We start from the raw sequence: 18,477 nt of genomic DNA on the forward strand, positions 1-18,477 counted from the left end.
TGAGTGCAATCATTATCTTCCTCATTTAGCATATGTTACAATGCATCACTATGTGCCGTTTCATTTCTGTTTTTTAGTTACCGAGCTGTATCCCATACTTGTATATATAAAAATGAGTGTATCTGTCTGTTAGTGAGTGTGTCTTTCTGTCAGTAGTGATGTCCCGAGCGGTTCGCTGGCGAATAGTTCCTGGCGAACATAGCGTGTTCGCGTTCGCCACAGACGGCGAACATATGCGATGCTCGGTCCGCCCGCTATTCGTCATCATTGAGTAAACTTTGACCCTGTACCTCAAGTCAGCAGACACATTCCAGCCAATCAGCAGCAGACCCTCCCCCCCCAGACCCTCCCACCTCCTAGACAGCATACAATTTAGATTCATTCTGAAGCTGCATTCATTTTTTTTGTATTATTATTATTTTTTTTTATTTTTTTTATTATGCATTATCCTCCATAGCCAGTAACCTGTGTTTATTATACATTATCCTCCATAGCCAGTAACCTGTGTTTATTATACATTATCCTCCATAGCCAGTAACCTATGTTTATTATACATTATCCTCCCATAGCCAGTAACCTGTGTTTATTATACATTATCCTCCATAGCCAGTAACCTGTGTTTATTATACATTATCCTCCATAGCCAGTAACCTGTGTTTATTATACATTATCCTCCATAGCCAGTAACCTGTGTTTATTATACATTATCCCCCCATAGCCAGTAACCTGTGTTTATTATACATTATCCCCCCACAACCAGTAACCTGTGTTTATTATACATTATCCCTCCCATAGCCAGTAACCTGTGTTTATTATACATTATCCTCCATAGCCAGTAACCTGTGTTTATTATACATTATCCTCCATAGCCAGTAACCTGTGTTTATTATACATTATCCTCCATAGCCAGTAACCTGTGTGTATTATGCATTATCCCCCATAGCCAGTAACCTGTGTTTATTATACATTATCCCCCCCAAAGCCAGTAACCTGTGTTTATTATACATTATCCCTCCATAGCCAGTAACCTGTGCTTATTATACATTATCTCCCCCATAGCCAGTAACCTGTGTTTATTATACATTACCCCCCCATAGCCAGTAACCTGTGTTTATTATACATTATCCTCCCATAGCCAGTAACCTGTGTTTATTATACATTATCCCCCCATAGCCAGTAACCTGTATTTATTATACATTATCCCCCATAGCCAGTAACCTGTGTTTATTATACATTATCCCCCATAGCCAGTAACCTGTATTTATTATACATTATCCCCCATAGCCAGTAACCTGTGTTTATTATACATCATCCCCCCCATAGCCAGTAACCTGTGTTTATTATACATTATCCCTCCCATAGCCAGTAACCTGTGTTTATTATACATTATCCCTCCCATAGCCAGTAACCTGTGTTTATTATACATTATCCCTCCCATAGCCAGTAACCTGTGTTTATTATACATTATCCACCCATAGCCAGTAACCTGTGCTTATTATACATTATCCTCCCCGCAGCCAGTAACCTGTGTTTATTATACATTATCCCCCATAGCCAGTAACCTGTGTTTATTATACATTATCCCCCATAGTCATTTATCGTTGGACCTAGGCAGCATGATGTCTTAGGCCGGCCCAGAGAGTGAGTGAGTGAGTGAATAATATAATATATATGTTCAGAAACATATTAGTAATATATGTAAATTGGGTTCATGCAAAGAGGGTGAAAAGGTATTAAAGAAAAACACACTTATTGCATCAAATTTACAAAGCCAAACTTTTAAAAGCTTTCCTCATTTCTTTCTCGGGATGAGGAATATATCGGTTGTAGACTGAGGATTTCCATCTGCCCAAACTTTTAATAATATGCACTGGAGTGTCAGTGTTGAAGGAGACCGAAGCTGCCCCTATTCTAAATGAAAGACCCGAGACATGGATACAAAACAATCTTAGGAGTAGTGTTCTGATGTAGAAGATGAATTTAGCCGTAGTCAGAGGGATTCAGTGAGAGTAGTGGTGAAATGTGTGTGGCATGACTGAGTGTGGGTAAGTAAGAGTCAAGTATTTTAACTGGGCACTAGTTCTAGGTGGGATAAAGTGGTATAGCGGATGGATGAGTAGTTTGGTTCGTTTTAGAGGTTTGTAGAGAAAGTATATAGTGATCATGATTTTAGCGATATCCAATATTTTTAAGGTGGTCCCAGTGCCACCACTCATATCTGGTGTCACAATAGCTTGCATTTAAAAAAAAAAAAACAAAAAAAAAACTTTTTTGACTGTAATATAATAGCAGTCAGTTTCCTTCACACGTGTGCGTTTCAGGGCCTGCCAGGGCACAGTGTCACACCAGTGCAACTCATATCTGGTGTAACAGTAGTGTACATTTAAAAAAAAAAAAAACAGGGGGCTTGTTGTCACCTTTCGGGGACCCTTGGTGTTGTACGTGGCTGGGTGGAGGAAGAGACCTTCAATGACATCAGTGAGGACAAGGAACGGGACATGGCTAGCTTGGTATCCAACCTCGTGCAAATGGGGAGTTTGCGGTTGTGCAAATGGACTGTTTGCATTTGTTTTCGGTGCGTTAAACGGGGAGTTTGGTCTGTCACTGTGAAGCGGGCGTAACCCTTACATTACCTGATCGATACAACATCATACCTGATGTGTTAAAGCACGTTATTCCAAGCAATTTAGGAATGTTAGGTGATTTATGCCCTTTATGGATTAAAACCAGACTCTCCATCAACTATGTAATTTTCCATGGGAGTTTTGCCATGGATCCCCCTCCGGCATGCCACAGTCCAGGTTTTAGTCCCCTTGAAACAACTTTTCCATTACTATTGTGGCCAGAAAGAGTCCCTGTGGGTTTTAAAATTTGCCTGCCTATTGAAGTCTATGGCGGTTCGCCGGGTTCGCCCGTACGCGAACATTTGCGGAATTGATTTGACAATTACTGACAGATAGTTATGTCGCGAACATGAAATTTTCCGTTCGCGACATCACTATCTGTCAGTAATTGTCAAATCATTAAGATTGCATGTATGTCATTGTGTCAGTCGGTGACTGTGTGCATGTCAGTGTATGTGCATCTGACTGTGTGTCTGTTAGTGAAAGTGTGTTGGTTAAACAGTGTGTGCACCAATGACTGTGTGTCTGACATACTGTCACTCACAACTTGTATTTGTGTTTGTGTATCCCAAAACGTATGGATGTTATAGAAATCTTTTGTTTATTTTATTTTTTATAATGTCATACATATTTTTTTACATAATGGCTTTTTTAATTTAAAAAGTACTATTATATATATATAAAAAAAAGCACTGTAACAAGTACACACACATTTTTCCTGTGCTCCCGCCTTTTTCCTCCGTGGTAGCGATGGGAGGAAGTGATGTTTATTTCATGAAATTTAGTAGTTTTAAGTTGTATGTTCTTCATTTTTTCTTCAAATCTGTTTTTAAAAATCGAAGTTGGCAACTTTTGCTTTTTTTCATACTTTAAAATAGTCTAGCACCGGCCCTGTATGTCGGTGTTATTTTCACCTACAGTCACAATGCTTGCATCCTACTGACACTTTGGAAATCTACATTTCCAAAACTGCCAGTAGATTAATTAGAAAAATGACCATAATCAGGGTATTTGAGCGTTTTCCAAATTAATATGAAACATTCCTTTATACTCAAAAGTAAAAGTGTTAAATGCAGATAGATGTTCGGTAGACAGGATTTTACAGCAAGATCAGTCTGGATCACCATCTTTATTTGTCAGATATTCAATATAAAAACCTACATAATAACACTATAATATTTGTATTACTAGAATTTTTATCAGAACTTTACATCCCTCTGATTCCCTCTACCACCTGACAGGTACGGTTGTACTTCTGAGTTTTTATGCCATGAACAGATCATCCAGACTTTGGAGAGACCCGGAGGTAATTTTGAGATACAGGGACTACATTTGTGCTTTTTTTCTCTATTCTATGAAAGTAATCCTTTTTGTACTTACTATTTTATTATTATAGTGTCCTGGTTCAAAAAGTCATGTAACGGGGGGATGGAGGAATTGAAAGGGAATTGTTTACGGGGCAGTTGTGGTGAAAAAGATACCATGAGGGGGTTTAGGTTGTTGGTAGGATTAGTGAACAGAATGAGGGATTACAGAGTGGTAAGTCATAGATAACAGGTAATAGAGTGACTGACAGCTATAGAATGTAGCCAAAAGAGGCTCGGGTACACCAAGGCTCAATTTCAGGCAGCCTTATTGGAACATATTGAAACTAGCAACGTTTCCACCATTCAAGGAGGCCTTAGCCAAAGAGACAAGGAGAGATTGAAATATGTTCCAGTAAGGCTGACTGAAATTAAGCCTTGCTGTTCCCGAACCATTTTTGGATTTTCTGCTGTTAATTTGGGTAGTGCTGCCCAGATAGCTTGACACCCTTTTTGGCTCTCCTGAAGGAGGGCAGATCCATTTTTTTTGTGAAAAACTATAGACTTTATGCCATGGGTTTATATATATATATATATATATAACACATTATCTAAAATGCTAATTTTTCAGGTTTTTGATCCCTTGCGATTTTCCCCTGAAAATACAACTGATAGACATTCATATGCTTTCTTACCATTCTCAGCTGGATCCAGGTAATTGTCATGAAAGTTCAATGCTCATATATTCTGTTTTCTGTGTACTATAAACTCATTATTAAAGGAACACTATATGATTCGGAATAGAAACCTGTATTCTAAGCACTATGGGGTCTAGTCTATAGTTAGTTTAGTGGGCCCACCCATTTAAATTAAAATATATTAAAAAATATTATTTTACTCATGTTTTTCCAGTGCTGAAAGTCCCTCAGCGCTGCTGACCACTCCACCTATCATTACGTCATCGAGGAGAGAAGTTTTCTCATCGCTGGTCCAATCCAATACTCCTTATTGAAGAGCATTGGGGACTGTCGCAAACTCATCCAATGCTTCTCATAGGAAAGCAATAGACCCAACCCTTCCTATGATATGCAACATGGTGTGACCAAGTTTTAATCAGTCATAGCACCCCCAGTGGCTATCTGCAAAACAGCATTGAGATGAAGTGGTCTGGCGTTATGCCTACACTAAATGGCTCCCACTCATTATCAAAATATTATCAGTATAGTAACATAAATCCCTATTGAAATTGTATTTTAATGGTAAAACCTGCTGGCTAATGAAAGTCTGTACTAGATGTTGTGCTCGAGTATGTGTGTCTTCAAAAGCCATGAAATACACCAGGCGGTCTGAACTCTTTCTCAGCCACACCCATTTACGTCCCTTAAAATGGAGTACTACAAAACGTCTTGGATGAGTCAGAGGTGATCTTTTGATCGAAATGTTTTGCTAGTGTTTTTTCTAATACAATGTATATATAAAATGTTACTGTGTGCCTGAAAGTAATCTTGTTGTCACTTTAATTATTTTCGAATGAATGCCATAATGAACCTGCACATCTGTTATGTTTCCAGGAACTGCATCGGACAAAACTTTGCAATGAACGAGATGAAAGTGGCTGTAGCTCTGACTTTACAGAGATTTGATCTGACGTCCGACCCTCAACACGAGCCACTAAAAGTTCCACAGTTGGTCCTACGTTCCATCAATGGAGTTCACATCAACTTAAAGAAGATATAATGAGAAGTAAACAAACACAGAACTAAAAAAAGTATCAGAAGCCCAACACTTTTAAAGGGGCACTGTAGACCCTGTATCTGCTTCATCTAAATAATCTGGTTACAGAGTCTGCAGTCCCCTATTGACATAATTTAATTCAGCAATAAACCATTTGTAATGTTTTTAATGTTTTTATATTTTAATACTAAGCAAGAGTCCCCAGCAGCCCATCCCTTCTGAGCTGATTTGACAAATGAGTAAGTATTAGCCTAAACATCAGTTGCCAGCTGTGATTGACAGAGTGTCAGCTGACCGCTTTTAGCCTATCAGAATTCCATTGACATAATAAATGGGTATGACTACAAGGAAGTGTGTAATCTCTGCCATAGCCACACTTCCAGAAGGGGCCGGACTGTAGGTGGCTAAGGACCCCTATTTAGTGTTAAACTGCTCAAACACGGTTTAACTCAGAATGGAGGGACAGTGCCAGGGGACACCAGGCACTATAATCACTTCAAAGAGATGAAATGGTTATAGTGCCTACAGTGTCCCTTTAAGATAATTAATGAAAATGATATTTGTTTGAATTCAAAGTGAATTTCAAATTTGATGCTAGAATAGCTAAAATGGAAGCATAACAACCTTGGAGAAGTTTGGTTATCTTGGACTTATATTTGTAATTCACTTTAAATTGCCTTTCCTGACAATTTTCATTCTAGTAAATAACCCAGTTAGTGATCACCGGCTAACCAGGAACAATAGGTCTTCCATCTCAGGTTACAGCAAACTGGAAAAAGAAGTACACTCCTCATTCTAAAACAATTACATCTAAACTAGTCTAATTTTGGGAAAGACGTTTCCCTTAGTACACTGGCAGCTTTTAATGATAGTCTAAATAATAATACTCAAAAACTAACATTCAAAATTACAGTGAAGTGAAGAACATGTTTCTGCATACTGTGTTTTATAAAAACCAGCACAAAAATAGAAAATATTTCCATTTCACAAAACAAACTAAAATCGGGTTTAAACTGTGATTTGGCTAGCTTTACTGATCGTACTTCCCGGCATCCTACTACCTTCTAAGGAATTATTGGGATTACGGCTTTCGGGGCTGCACCCATGCACTTACTAACTATAGATGCTAAGAGACCCTCAGAGACAGGGGGCTCACATGTATACACCCATGACTTCTTTAGTAACAACCTGAATAGTAAATCAAAGGTTGTGGCAGTTCTTAAAAACAATAATCTGCCACGAACACCTCTTTCTAGCCTGGAGGATCCGGAAAGCCGGTATGTGTTTGTCAAGGGCAGATCTCATCACAGGTTTATATATCTCTTCCCAACAAGCAGCAGTGGCAGTACTTATGCACGATGCTCTGTACTTTACTAAGGGATGTTTGATTTTGGGGGACCACTTTAAAGTGGCACTCAACTCAAAATTATACTCATCAACTGGTAAGACCTCCATTCCCCTCCCCCCACATACTCCAAATAATGAAGAACAACTTCCACAAATATAGATTCATGGATTGTTGGCAGGTGACATTGCGAGGACTGCGACTACACCTTTTACTCCAATCATACACCACTCTATATGACTTTGACCTATGGATCTCTTAAATGGCATAAAATATTAACGTCTAACGCAAAATGTAGTGCGATTCTTATTGTTACACCACTTTATCTACAGTCACCCCTCTGATTGACCATTATATTTACTATGGTTCAAAACCTGAACTGGTTCTCCAAATTGGGTGGAGTTATTTTTTTTTACATATTTTTTTAATGTATTGGTCTTCACTGAAGTCTTCACTGAAGTAAAACTGCAATAGAAAATTGTAGAGAAATACAAACACTAGGCCGAAATAGCTGTGCCGGTAAAAACAACAAAATGTTTACAATATAGTTATTTGGGCCTAAAATTTACAAACCCTTCACAATTCTGAATTCAGTGAAAGCAACAAACACACAGTCTTTTTGTGAAAAACCTTATGATAGGGTTACATTAGAAAACACTTGGTTTAAATGCCAATGGCAAATTGGGTAACGCAATAAAGGCATTGCAGTCACAGCATCACTTAACCACCACATTTATTAAAAATTCCCGCAAATGCAAAGAACGACACAAAACCCAGCTTTATGAGGAGATATGAAAAACATTTTAAAACAAAATGAAGTTGGGAGAGACTATTACTCCAGTGGAGATAGTGCAAGTTTTGCATTGTTACTTCATTATTTGAATACTTTCTTCAGGACATAGGTGCTGTGGTGCCATAAAAGTATGAGTATAGTTTGAGATATGGGTTTATTGTTTATACTTTATATGAGTGGGTTACTAACCAATCTTCAAAGCACCCCTACCAGTCCAGGATTTAGGGATTACCCAGTTGTGTCAAGGTGTTTTTTTTGTTTGTTTTTGTTTTTTAAACAACTTACGCACAATTGGGTAATCCCTAAATCCTGGACTGGTAAGGTCCCTTTAAGATTGGTGGAAACCACTGATTTATATCATAGAAATATCAGTCCTTGGAGTCTGTGCAGTCTGTGGGCTATTCATAAAAGGGTTACTTTAATCCTTTGGAGATGGGTAACTTTTCTGTTTAATATGCCCTACTTGGAACTATGGAGAAGGAAATATAATATCATACAAGAAAATATGTTTGTATGAAACTTTCAATTTCAAAAACAAAAAATTAAACACTGCAATGTAACACCTTGTATGACAATGTTTGGATGGAAAAATCACAATTACAATGAAATTAAAAAACTAGAAGTCATATTTTTAGTCAAAGTGGCCATTCTTTGTACATTTCGCTCCATTTCTTATTATCTTATTTTATCGCTCACCCATTGGCGCACCCTAATGTTTTGTATTTTTATCATGACCACTTTAAATCAATGAAGAGGTCAGGGTGCTTGGAGCAAACCTTTTAAATAAGCTCCAGCAACGAGCCAGGACAGTAGTATTGAAAGCGGGACAGCGGAAGAGAAATACTACAATTTGTGGCTACACGGAATGCAAGATTAAAATTAATGGTGGAAGATACATCCTTAACTTAGAGCAGATTTCATAAATCAAAGAAGAGAGAAACTGGCTGCGCCAAATAATAATATAAATAAACAATATTGTCCAGTGTGTACTTGAAATGGTCTTATAGGTGGTATACAGAAGTTCATAAAAGAGAATTTCTGATAGATCCATGAGCTAGGACTATACTGATTCAAAGAAGTTCAAAACACACAAAGATGTGGAATAGGTGGCGCTTATGTATTCGTGTATAGTTTTATAAAGTAGCCGCTAAAAACACTCCGTGGGTACTCCTATAAACCCACCACACATAAAAGATCACCAAAATCAACAATGAAAAATGATATAGGAGGAAAGTAATGGTACTTGGAAACAAACAGTCTCATATCCTCACAAATCCAGGTGGGCTCTGTAATATTTAAAGACCAAAATAATAGTGTAATAAGTGAAAATACACTAACAAGGAAGCTTATAACAATATAATACTTGCCAAGAATGTGATTGGACACTCACAAAGAAAGAACTTCCAATTCACTTTAAGCAAAGGCTTGAATCAGTATAGATCACCAAAATCAACAATGAAAACCTAAGTTTTCTTGAGTGTAGCGCTGGGTGTAGTTGGAAATATAAAAGTGAATAGTGCTCTAATTGCACTTACCCTCTTTATCACACTTGTATATATGAAAAATAGAGAGAAAATATACAAATAATTGTGCAGTATATTAGAGTGAATCAAATTATATAGTGAACTCTGGAGATAGAATCAAATCCACTCACATTTTTTAGAGCCTTTTACAGATATAAGGCTCTAAACTTCCTGGTGTCTGTGTCTTTTTTGGGTAGACCACACGACCCCCCTCTCATGATATACGTATGTGTATTTTCCTCCACGTTAGATAGAAAAAAGACACAGGTAATCCAATCTGAGCGTAGTATTTCAAATACTATAAATATCAATGTAAATAAAATATAGTATTGCTCACCTTCTTTAGAGCCTTTGATAACCGGCTCTAAGTATATTGGCCTAGTGTCAATTTGTGGGGTGACACTACCCCTTTCTGGAATCACTTCAACAGGATGCAGCAAGGTTGGTTGAGTATAAAAATTTATATTTATTATAAAATCGAATTTTTAAAATTGTGTATACAATTTTACTAGAAAACAATAAAATTTAAAATACCATATGGATAATACAATTATAATTATTGCCAAAACGCGTTTCGCCGTCACACGGCTTCCTCAGTCGGCTCCTGATCTTCTTCTGAATAATTCCGCTTTTTATACCTTTAAATTGGCCGCCAAAAGTCTCTTAATCCCCAGTCCGGTGTGTTTTCAGTGTCGCGGGCCGATGCCGTCGCGTCACTTCTTGTCTTTCGTACTACATTTCCCATGATACTGTGTGGGTCCCGGCGTCATTTCCGGTGTGCGTCAGCAGTGTTATGGGAAATCGAGTCCATAGTGATATCGTTGAACAGTTCGTTTTTAGTCCGTGAACACATTTTGAACATATAGTTTATATGTTAAGGCAGGGGTAGAAGGGGACAAGTATAACATCATTATTAAAAGTATTTATAACTTTAAAGAATATAAGATTAATACAAGTGAAAAAATGTTGAGGTGATAGATAATAATGTAATAAAAATATAATAAAAACAGAGACGTGTCTAGATTTGGTATATAGATTTCTTAGTCTGATGTCATATTTCTATCCCTAAAGTTTTGACTGTGAGATGTTCTTATATTTAAAATAAATAGGTTGGGATTCCTTACATTATTAACAGCTTATGTTACAGGGGTCTCTCTTATGTACATATATTAAATTTCTTGTCTGTGTTATGAGCATTGTGGAATTGCAGATTGTTATAACTCTAAAAAGTCTTCTCAATATATATTGTAATCATAAAATATTCTTAATTTATATTTAGTAAGAGATAGAAATGAAAATGGTTACTAGCAATGAAGTTTTTTAGATATATAGTCTAATCAAAAAATGTTTAACTTAGAGTTACTAGTCCAGTTTACTTTGGAGAAATTCTATTAGGTTATTGTGCAAATTGCTATAGGCATGAAATTCTTATGAGGTTATAATTTTTAGAATAGATCTCATCATTAAAAAATGATTAAAATGATAAAAAGTTAAGAAGTTAAAGGAAATGACCAAGAGGGGCTAAGGTGTTTAAATTAAAAATCCACTTTGTCTCTATTTTTCCTGGCTTCTTTATTTCATCCTCCCCTCTCCAGTTTAGAGTAACCCTCTGAATAGCTGAAAAATTTAAAAATTGAGGATCACTGTTGTGTACTTCTTTAAAATGTTTTGAAACACTATGTTTTCCATACCCTTTCTTTATATTTCGTATATGTTCGTTTATTCTTACGTATAAAGGACGCTTTGTTCTGCCCACATATAGAAGATTACAGGAACATTGTAGTAGATATATAACTCTCTTTGAAAAACATGTAGTCATTTCTCGCATTTTATATTTATTTTCTTTCTTTGAATCTAAAAATTCTGTAACATGTCTTTTCACACTCTTTGTATTTTTACAGGCTGAACATAACCCACAGCCGAAAAAACCTTTCTTTTGAAAGAAAGGGGTAGACTTTTTGTCTTTTATATGGTTGTGTACCAATTTTTGTTTCAGATTGGGCGCTCCCCTGTATATAAATCTAGGTTTCTCTGGTAAGATAGAGTGCAGCATTGGATCATTCCTTAGCATTGGCCAGTGTCTGCTAATTATTCGTTTTATTCTGTTACTCTCCTGATTAAAATTGCTGATAAAAGGTAAAATGTTGTGTTCTTTTGTGTTTTTTTGCTTATATTTCAATAGAGAGGATCTATCCATAGTTTCTATTTGTTTAATGGTGTTTAAAATGGATTTTTCTTCGTAACCCTTCTCTATGAACTGGTTTTTAATTTTTATGGCTTGGGTCCCAAAAGTGCTTGTGTCTGTACAGTTTCTGCGGATCCTCATTAGCTGTGCTTTCGGGATGTGTTCACGGACTAAAAACGAACTGTTCAACTATATCACTATGGACTCGATTTCCCATAACACCGCTGACGCACACCGGAAATGACGCCGGGACCCACACAGCATCATGGGAAATGTAGTACGAAAGACAGGAAGTGACGCGACGGCATCGGCCCGCGACACTGAAAACACACCGGACTGGGGATTAAGAGACTTTTGGCGGCCAATTTAAAGGTATAAAAAGCAGAATTATTCAGAAGAAGATCAGGAGCCGACTAAGGAAGCCGTGTGACGGCGAAACGCGTTTTGGCAATAATTATATTTGTATTATCCATATGGTATTTTAAATTTTATTGTTTTCTAGTAAAATTGTATACATAATTTAAAAAATTCTATTTTTTATAATAAATGTAAATTTTTATACTCAACCAACCTTGCTGCATCCTGTTGAAGTGATTCCAGAAAGGGGTAGTGTCACCCCACAAATTGACACTAGGCCAATATACTTAGAGCCAGTTATCAAAGGCTCTAAAGAAGGTGAGCAATACTATATTTTATTTACATTGATATTTATAGTATTTGAAATACTACGCTCAGATTGGATTACCTGTGTCTTTTTTCTATCTAACGTGGAGGAAAATACACATACGTATATCGTGAGAGGGGGGCCGTGTGGTCTACCCAAAAAAGACACAGACACCAGGAAGTTTAGAGCTTTATATCTGTAAAAGGCTCTAAAAAATGTGAGGGGATTTGATTCTATCTCCAGAGTTCACTATATAATTTGATTCACTCTAATATACTGCACAATTATTTGTATATTTTCTCTCTTTTTTCATATATACAAGTGTGATAAAGAGGGTAAGTGCAATTAGAGCACTATTCACTTTTATATTTCCAACTACACCCAGCGCTACACTCAAGAAAACTTAGGTTTTCATTGTTGATTTTGGTGATCTATACTGATTCAAGCCTTTGCTTAAAGTGAATTGGAAGTTCTTTCTTTGTGAGTGTCCAATCACATTCTTGGCAAGTATTATATTGTTATAAGCTTCCTTGTTAGTGTATTTTCACTTATTACACTATTATTTTGGTCTTTAAATATTACAGAGCCCACCTGGATTTGTGAGGATATGAGACTGTTTGTTTCCAAGTACCATTACTTTCCTCCTATATCATTTTTCATTGTTGATTTTGGTGATCTTTTATGTGTGGTGGGTTTATAGGAGTACCCACGGGGTGTTTTTAGCGGCTACTTTATAAAACTATACACGAATACATAAGCGCCACCTATTCCACATCTTTGTGTGTTTTGAACTTCTTTGTATATCCTACTCCTTGTAGGTGTGGAGGCAGCTAAAATGTCACTGTTTGAAAGGAGAAAGAACTATTGCACGAATATAGACACTATGTTTGATACCCCCATTTCAACGCACAACTCCCAACCTCAGATCAATACCTATGACTTAAGAGAATGTCAATATAAATTAACTAAATGTATGAACCAAGAGGTTAAAATAATCTGGGAAGTAGCGACCCTAGAGAAGTATATTAAAGAAAAAATTACCCCTAGAGGTCTAAGATATAACAAATATCCCACATTTGATAAAGGGGAGGAAGAGTTTATAGAAGAATGGCAGGAAATGCTAGAAACCTTCTCCTTCACAACCATGAAGATGATAATCAAAAGGAGAAAACTTACCTTACAAAAATTAGATAAAGATATTAATGAAATTCAAACCCAACTTCTAAACCATACCACCCCTGAAGAATATGAAACCATAACAAAGACAATTCAAAAACAAATATACAAAACAGAGACTGAAACCATAAACATCAAAAGAAAGAAATACAAGAGGGATAGGTACGACTATGATAATAATCAAGTCACCACCTATGCAATAAAGAAACACACTGATACACATACCGATAATCATCACAATTATCACAATAGAAGAGATCATTCCCTACAACAGGATAGAAATAACCATGCTTATGCAAACAGAAGGGGGAACAACTACAATTCGAACTCAACACATTCTCACTGGGAACAAAACAATTCACGAGATAGGAGACACCACTCTAGAGTTAGGTCACCACATCCAAGGCTCCCCAAGCCACAAACTAATAAATTTGCACCAACCCCTACAAAGGAAAGATATGAACCAAACAGAAAAGTCAGGGAGAGATCACCTATCCTCACGAGAAATCGAAAGGAAACACAAAAAAGTCACAACTTTACCACTAATAGATTTGACATTTTAACTAACAGGCACAATGAAGATGATAATGATTTTTTTCAGGAGGGACGCCAAAAAGGGAAATACAAAGCAGCACAATCCCCACAAAATACAAACTCTCCTCAGAATACCCCCCCCCCAAAAGACAAAGGAATTTAAGAGGAGGGGCACCCGAGGAGGAAAGATACACAACAAGATAAGGAAAACATTAGCACAACCACAATCAATCATTTTTAATCTAACTGGGAACCCCCTATCATTGGCCCAACAAAAGATTCTGAACAAGGGATTAAAATTTGTTCCCACACAACCCCTAAACAAATTTGCCATTTTCATAGATCTGAACAAATATAAAAGACAGTTGTGTCTAAAGAAATGTTTTATGAGGACAGACAAACTAACGCATCAGACCCCAATTTCAAAATATACACACACTGATCTTAAAGAAAAGTCCACTTTCTTTCCAAATAACTTTATATCCAAAGAAATGGTTTCGTTCGAAAATGCGGTCATGCAGGAAATAAACAAAATCAAACCCAAAGACAAGAGACATATGAATTTAAATAAAGAGGAATGGTCAGCATTAAAAACACTTCAGAAGAATAAGGAAAAAGTTATCAAACCAGCCGATAAGGGAGGGGGGATTGTAGTCATGAGAACGGAAGATTATTTACAAGAAGGCCTGAGACTAGTTGGAGATGGAGACACATATGAAAAGTTATTGGGAGATCCAACAATTAACATTAAGAAAAAAATTGAGAATTTACTACAGAAGGGAAAGGAAATAGAGATACTGAATGATAGAAAATATAAATACCTCAATGTCACGAAACCAAAAATCCCTATATTTTATCACCTACCCAAAATCCACAAAAATGCCACTAATCCTCCAGGTAGACCGATAGTCTCAGGTATAGACTCTGTATCGAGTAGACTATCGGAATAGCTGGACAAATGCTTACAACCAATTGTACAAAAAACTAAAAACTACCTCAAAGACACACTTAATATCATCCAAGTTTTACAAGAAATAGAGTGGGAACCAAACTACATCTTAGCTACTGCGGATGTTAGTTCACTCTACACAATCATCTCACACACTAGAGGAATAGAGGCCACATAATTTTTTCTGAAGAAAGATAATTTTTATCCTGAAGAACAAATTAATTTTATAACAGATGGAATAGAACTTATTTTAAATAATAACTATTTTTGGTTTGAAAACGAATTCTTTTTACAGAAAGTCGGTATTGCTATGGGGACCAGGTTCGCTCCGAGCTACGCAAATCTCTTCATGGCATTTTGGGAGGAGAAGTTTATAAACAACAATGAAGACTGGAGAGCGAACCTGGTCTCCTACAAGCGGTACATAGACGACATATTTTTTATCTGGAAGGGTTCAGAGGATCTTTTAAAGTCATTTTTAACTTTTTTAAACACCAACGACTGGGGAGTAAAATTGACCACTGAGTATAGTAAAGAAAGCGTAAATTTTCTGGATCTCACAATTTTTATAGAAGGAAACCAAATCAAGACAAAAACTTTTTTTAAATCAGTAGATGTGAATAATTATATTTTTTTAAACAGCTGTCACTTTTCACCCTGGCTTAAAAACATCCCGAAAGCACAGCTAATGAGGATCCGCAGAAACTGTACAGACACAAGCACTTTTGGAACCCAAGCCATAAAAATTAAAAACCAGTTCATAGAGAAGGGTTACGAAGAAAAATCCCTTTTAAACACCATTAAACAAATATAAGCAAAAAACCACAAAAGAACACAACATTTTACCTTTTATCAGCAATTTTAATCAGGAGAGTAACAGAATAAAACGAATAATTAGCAGACACTGGCCAATGCTAAGGAATGATCCAATGCTGCACTCTATCTTACCAGAGAAACCTAGATTTATATACAGGGGAGCGCCCAATCTGAAACAAAAATTGGTACACAACCATATAAAAGACAAAAAGTCTACCCCTTTCTTTCAAAAGAAAGTTTTTTTCGGCTGTGGGTTATGTTCAGCCTGTAAAAATACAAAGAGTGTGAAAAGACATGTTACAGAATTTTTAGATTCAAAGAAAGAAAATAAATATAAAATACGAGAAATGACTACATGTTTTTCAAAGAGAGTTATATATCTACTACAATGTTCCTGTAATCTTCTATATGTGGGCAGAACAAAGCGTCCTTTATACGTAAGAATAAATGAGCATATACGAAATATAAAGAAAGGGTATGAAAAACATAGTGTTTCAAAACATTTTAAAGAAGTACACAACAATGATCCTCAATTTTTAAATTTTTCAGCTATTCAGAAGGTTACTCTAAACTGGAGAGGGGAGGATGAAATAAAGAAGCCAGGAAAAATAGAGACAAAGTGGATTTTTAATTTAAACACCTTAGCCCCTCTTGGTTTAAATGCGGATTTCGAACTATGTCATTTCCTTTAACTTCTTAACTTTTTATCATTTTAATCATTTTTTAATGATGAGATCTATTCTAAAAATTATAACCTCATAAGAATTTTATGCCTATAGCAATTTGCACAATAACCTAATAGAATTTCTCCAAAGTAAACTGGACTAGTAACTCTAAGTTAAACATTTTTTGATTAGACTATATATCTAAAAAACTTCATTGCTAGTAACCATTTTCATTTCTATCTCTTACTAAATATAAATTAAGAATATTTTATGATTACAATATATATTGAGAAGACTTTTTAGAGTTATAACAATCTGCAATTCCACAATGCTCATAACACAGACAAGAAATTTAATATATGTACATAAGAGAGACCCCTGTAACATAAGCTGTTAATAATGTAAGGAATCCCAACCTATTTATTTTAAATATAAGAACATCTCACAGTCAAAACTTTAGGGATAGAAATATGGCATCAGACTAAGAAACCTATATACCAAATCTAGACAAGTCTCTGTTTTTATTATATTTTTATTACATTATTATCTATCACCTCAACATTTTTTCACTTGTATTAATCTTATATTCTTTAAAGTTATAAATACTTTTAATAATGATGTTATACTTGTCCCCTTCTACCCCTGCCTTAACATATAAACTATATGTTCAAAATGTGTTCACGAACTGTTCAACGATATCACTATGGACTCGATTTCCCATAACACCGCTGACGCACACCGGAAATGACGCCGGGACCCACACAGTATCATGGGAAATGTAGTATGAAAGACAGGAAGTGACGCGACGGCATCGACCCGCGACACTGAAAACACACCGGACTGGGGATTAAGAGACTTTTGGCGGCCAATTTAAAGGTATAAAAAGCGGAATTATTCAGAAGAAGATCAGGAGCCGACTGAGGAAGCCGTGTGACGGCGAAACGCGTTTTGGCAATAATTATATTTGTATTATCCATATGGTATTTTAAATTTTATTGTTTTCTAGTAAAATTGTATACATAATTTTAAAAATTCGATTTTATAATAAATATACATTTTTATACTCAACCAACCTTGCTGCATCCTGTTGAAGTGATTCCAGAAAGGGGTAGTGTCACCCCACAAATTGACACTAGGCCAATATACTTAGAGCCGGTTATCAAAGGCTCTAAAGAGGGTGAGCAATACTATATTTTATTTACATTGATATTTATAGTATTTGAAATACTACGCTCAGATTGGATTACCTGTGTCTTTTTTCTATCTAACGTGGAGGAAAATACACATACGTATATCGTGAGAGCGGGGTCGTGTGGTCTACCCAAAAACACACAGACACCAGGAAGTTTAGAGCCTTATATCTGTAAAAGGCTCTAAAAAATGTGAGTGGATTTGATTCTATCTCCAGAGTTCACTATATAATTTGATTCACTCTAATATACTGCACAATTATTTGTATATTTTCTCTCTTTTTTTCATATATACAAGTGTGATAAAGAGGGTAAGTGCAATTAGAGCACTATTCACTTTTATATTTCCAACTACACCCAGCGCTACACTCAAGAAAACTTAGGTTTTCATTGTTGATTTTGGTGATCTATACTGATTCAAGCCTTTGCCTAAAGTGAATTGGAAGTTCTTTCTTTGTGAGTGTCCAATCACATTCTTGGCAAGTATTATATTGTTATAAGCTTCCTTGTTAGTGTATTTTCACTTATTACACTATTATTTTGGTCTTTAAATATTACAGAGCCCACCTGGATTTGTGAGGATATGAGACTGTTTGTTTCCAAGTACCATTACTTTCCTCCTATATCATAAAGACTTCTCTTTTGGAGCAACCGTATACCACCTACAAGACAATTTCAAGTGCACACTGGACAATATTGTTTATTTATATTATTATTTTATGCAGCCTGCTTCTATTTTCCTTGTGTTCTTCCCAACCATCTTGGATTATTAAGATATGCAAGTTACAGAGCTCTGCTGCTTTCAAAGACAATGCTGTTTCATCCTGTCTGTTCTTCTAAACATATTTTATAATTATTAGCCCTTAAGACAAGACAAATCCAACACTGTGAGATATTTAAGAAGGACCACTAAAATCAGCCAGGCCACTTCCTCTCAATGAATTAGTGTGGGTCCAATGGTCCTCATTTTTAACA

General features: G+C 36.1%; 1 protein-coding gene across 1 annotated transcript in view; it reads left to right on the forward strand.

Annotated features, from left to right (window-relative positions):
• Positions 1–5,696, forward strand: part of LOC134569001 (cytochrome P450 4B1-like) — a 48,213-nt gene extending 42,517 nt beyond the window's left edge. Inside the window, exons 10-12 of the mRNA XM_063427778.1 lie at positions 3,866–3,930; positions 4,560–4,642; positions 5,500–5,696. Of these exons, the coding sequence (XP_063283848.1) occupies positions 3,866–3,930; positions 4,560–4,642; positions 5,500–5,665 (314 nt within the window). The 3' untranslated portion in view covers positions 5,666–5,696. The remainder of the gene's footprint in view (positions 1–3,865; positions 3,931–4,559; positions 4,643–5,499) is intronic.
• Positions 5,697–18,477: the final 12,781 nt, after the last annotated feature.

The sequence above is a fragment of the Pelobates fuscus genome, chromosome 7, assembly GCF_036172605.1.
Source record: "Pelobates fuscus isolate aPelFus1 chromosome 7, aPelFus1.pri, whole genome shotgun sequence".
In the NCBI taxonomy this organism is placed as follows: domain Eukaryota; kingdom Metazoa; phylum Chordata; class Amphibia; order Anura; family Pelobatidae; genus Pelobates; species Pelobates fuscus.